At 53.8% G+C, this 3118-nt stretch overlaps 2 protein-coding genes across 3 annotated transcripts in view; both read left to right on the forward strand.

Annotated features, from left to right (window-relative positions):
- The first annotated feature begins 171 nt into the window (after positions 1-171).
- LOC107214039 (peptidyl-prolyl cis-trans isomerase E-like) lies at positions 172-917 on the forward strand. The gene is made up of 3 exons (XM_033519638.1): positions 172-177; positions 352-573; positions 669-917. Exons 1-3 carry the CDS (start codon positions 172-174, stop codon positions 735-737), a joined length of 297 nt encoding a protein of 98 aa, XP_033375529.1. The 3' UTR covers positions 738-917.
- A 472-nt stretch (positions 918-1389) lies between these two features.
- LOC107214090 (peptidyl-prolyl cis-trans isomerase E) overlaps positions 1390-3118 on the forward strand; it is a 2342-nt gene continuing 613 nt past the window's right edge. Inside the window, exons 1-7 of one of the 2 annotated variants that reach the window (XM_015649120.3) lie at positions 1398-1508; positions 1580-1678; positions 1795-1838; positions 2332-2358; positions 2525-2606; positions 2709-2809; positions 2915-3038. In XM_015649120.3, the coding sequence (XP_015504606.1) occupies positions 1478-1508; positions 1580-1678; positions 1795-1838; positions 2332-2358; positions 2525-2606; positions 2709-2809; positions 2915-3038 (508 nt within the window). In that variant the 5' untranslated portion in view covers positions 1398-1477. Of the gene's footprint in view, positions 1509-1579; positions 1679-1794; positions 1839-2331; positions 2359-2524; positions 2607-2708; positions 2810-2914; positions 3039-3118 lie in introns of both variants that reach the window. The other variant, XM_019008850.2, reaches the window with a different exon arrangement.

The following is a 3118-nucleotide window of genomic DNA, read 5'->3' on the forward strand; positions in this document are numbered from 1 at the left end:
GCATCATTCCCTCTCCATCCACTTTATTTACAGTATTCCATAAAGGAAAAACACTTTCAAAGCAGAAATGCATCATTCCCTCTCCATCCACTTTATTTACAGTATCACATAAAGGAGAAACAATTTCAAAGCTGCTTTTCCTGCTTGATTTTAAACAAGGAATGTCACAGCATGACTGTGAGGGGCAGGAGCAAGCAAGCAGGTTTATCTCCATACAAACAGCTTTGTTGTTACTGGAAATAAAAATAGCTGAGCATCTTTCACACTTGCAAGCATGATAAATTTCATCATAATCGATTTCCAGTAGTTTCTGTGGATGTTGATATCCAGCAGCTCCCCTGAGCCCGGCAGCTTTTTGTGGGACATGGGAATGGGGCTGGGCTGAAGCAGCAGCTCCTGTGCTCATCCATAATTCTGTCCCTGATCCCAGGGATGGTGTCCATGGCGAACTCTGGCCCAAACACCAACGGCTCCCAGTTCTTCATCACCTGTGACAAGACAGACTGGCTGGACGGGAAGCACGTGGTGTTCGGGGAGGTGACCGAGGGCATGGATGTGGTGCGGGAGATCGAGGTGGGCGAGGGCAGGGGGTGCTGGGGGCAGAGCCCTCTCCTTTTCCTGCCCCGAGGATTAGTGCCTGCAATTCCTGCTGCTCTTTTTTCCCCAAGGCTCAGGGCACCAAGGATGGGAAGCCAAAGCAGAAGGTGATCATCTCAGACTGCGGGGAGTGCCCGTGAGCTCGGCTGGGTGGAGGGACAGGGACACCCCAGGGACCCCCCAGCACTGCCCATCCTGCAGCTTCCGTAGGAATTCCCCTCCAAATATTCCTGGGGGCAGGATTTATCCTTCCTGGGAAGGATATCTGCTGCCTGAGCAGGGCTGGGCTGGTCCTGCCGCCGTGTTCTGGGGAAAAAAAACAAATAAATTATGTTTGGTAAAAATAAAAACTAGTTTTAAAACCACGGAGGGCCTGGCTGCTGAATTCCCTCTGTGGGTCTTGGAGCAGAGATGATTTTTCTGGTTTTTTACCCTCATCTCCATCAATCCCGTGCCTAAATCCTGCATCCAGGGGAAGGTGAAAATCTGATATTTGGATTCTGGAGACGAAAATCTGATTTTTGGATTTTGGGGATGTTTGGAAGTGCTTGTGCCACTGGGGATTTGGGGTTTGCCCAACCCCTCACGAGTCAGAACTGTTGCTTTTCCATAAGGAATAATTCCATAAGGAATAATTCCATAAGGAATAGTTCCATAAGGAATATTTCTATAAGGAATATTTCCATAAGGAATATTTCTATAAGGAATATTTCTATAAGGAATNTCCTTCCCTCTGTCCGTCTGTCCTTCCCTCCCTCCGTCCCTCCCTCCCTCCGTCCGTCCCGGCTCCCCGCGCTCCCATCCCGGCCGAGGGCGGGGCGCTGTCGCCGTTCCGGGGCGGGCCGTGCCGGGCCGATCCGTTCCGGGGGACCGGGGCGCGATGGCGGCCACCAAGCGGGTGCTGTACGTGGGTGAGTGGCCGGGCTGGGGGGACCCCCGAGGGGCTGCCGGCGGTGCCCGGTGACCGCTGGCCGCCCCGCAGGCGGGCTGGCCGAGGAGGTGGACGAGAAGGTTCTGCACGCCGCCTTCATCCCCTTCGGAGACATCACCGACATCCAGATCCCGCTGGATTACGAGACCGGTGCGTGCCTGGAGCATCCCCGGGCCGCGGGGTTGGCTCGGGGAGGTTTTCCCGGAGCCAGCCCGTGGGACCGATGTGTCCGTGCTGCCCCTGACCCCCCGCTCCCCTCCCTGCAGAAAAACACCGGGGATTCGCCTTCGTGGAGTTCGAGCTGGCAGAGGTGAGGAACCGGCTTGAGCCATTCGCTCCCCTTGGGGTTTTGGGATGAAATCGGGTGTGGGTTACCCACCACAGCGTTCAGATGTTGTGCTGCTCTTCCAGGTTCCCATTTTTCCCATTTTCTCTTGGGCTGAAGTTCCCACTTTTCCTGTTTCCAGCCCAAACTGCTCCCCTGGCCGGGTTTCTCAGTTTCACGGCCACCGTGGGCTGTCATATATTTGTCCTCTTACATCTGTCCTGGGCTTCATACACAAATCTCTCCTCTCCCAGATGCTCATGGCAGCAATAAAGCATCTTAAATACAAGGGTTATTGGAAGTTAAGACCCACATGGATGGGTTTGGATATGGCTTTTACAAAACCCATCAGTTCATACATCCCTGGGAGAGATGAGGTTTAGGAAAATGTCTTTTTATAAAGAGCTGCTGAGACCTGGCTATGCTGGGCCTTGAGAATCAATGTTAATAATGATTTTATTTTGATTTTTTTGGGCAGGATGCAGCAGCAGCTATTGACAACATGGTATGGACACTGCTCCCAGTCCTGCTCCCTGTTCCATGGGGATGTGTGGCTTTGCTGCTTGGGTGGGCTGCAGGGACAGCACAAGCTGTGTCCTCTGAGCTCTGCAGGGCTTTGGGGGTTTTATACCTTTTGGTGGGCTGTTTTGTGCTTTTTTCCCCCTCTGCAGAATGAATCCGAGCTCTTTGGCAGGACAATCCGTGTGAACCTGGCCAAACCCATGAGGATTAAAGAAGGATCATCCAGGCCTGGTGAGCTGGGGAGCAGAACGTGGCTGGGGCTGCTCGCAGCTCATGAAGGGACACAGCTTTGGGTCAATTCCTGTGCTCTGACCTTTCCTCTTGTGGCCACAGTCTGGTCAGATGATGAGTGGCTGAAGAAGTTTTCAGGGAAGACTTTGGAGGAGAACAAGGAGGAGGGAGGAGCAGAGGCCCCCAAAGCAGAGGCACAGGAGGTAGGAAACCCACCCTGAGCCATCCACATCCCAAAGGATGAGAATGTAGAGCTGGAGGCAGAGCAGAGAAACATCACCTCAACTTTTCATTCTTTTCCTGCCCAGGACGAGCCTCCTGCCAAGAAATCCCGGGTCAACCCCCAGGTTTACATGGACATCAAGATCGGGAACAAACCCGCGGGGCGGCTGCGGATCCTGCTGCGCTCCGACGTGGTGCCCATGACTGCGGGTGAGGAGCTGCTGCTGCTGCTGCTGCTGCTGCTCCTCCTCCTCCTCCTCCTCCTCCTCCTTCTCCCAAATTTCTGAGTC

Source organism: Parus major, chromosome 23 (assembly GCF_001522545.3).
Source record: "Parus major isolate Abel chromosome 23, Parus_major1.1, whole genome shotgun sequence".
Classification (NCBI taxonomy): Eukaryota; Metazoa; Chordata; class Aves; order Passeriformes; family Paridae; genus Parus; species Parus major.

Bases quoted from the DNA above. Each gene is read 5' to 3' on its own strand.
- LOC107214039 (XM_033519638.1), top strand. The intron at 574-668 runs GTGGGCGAGGGC...TTTTTCCCCAAG, and splicing joins ATGTGGTGCGGGAGATCGAG to GCTCAGGGCACCAAGGATGG.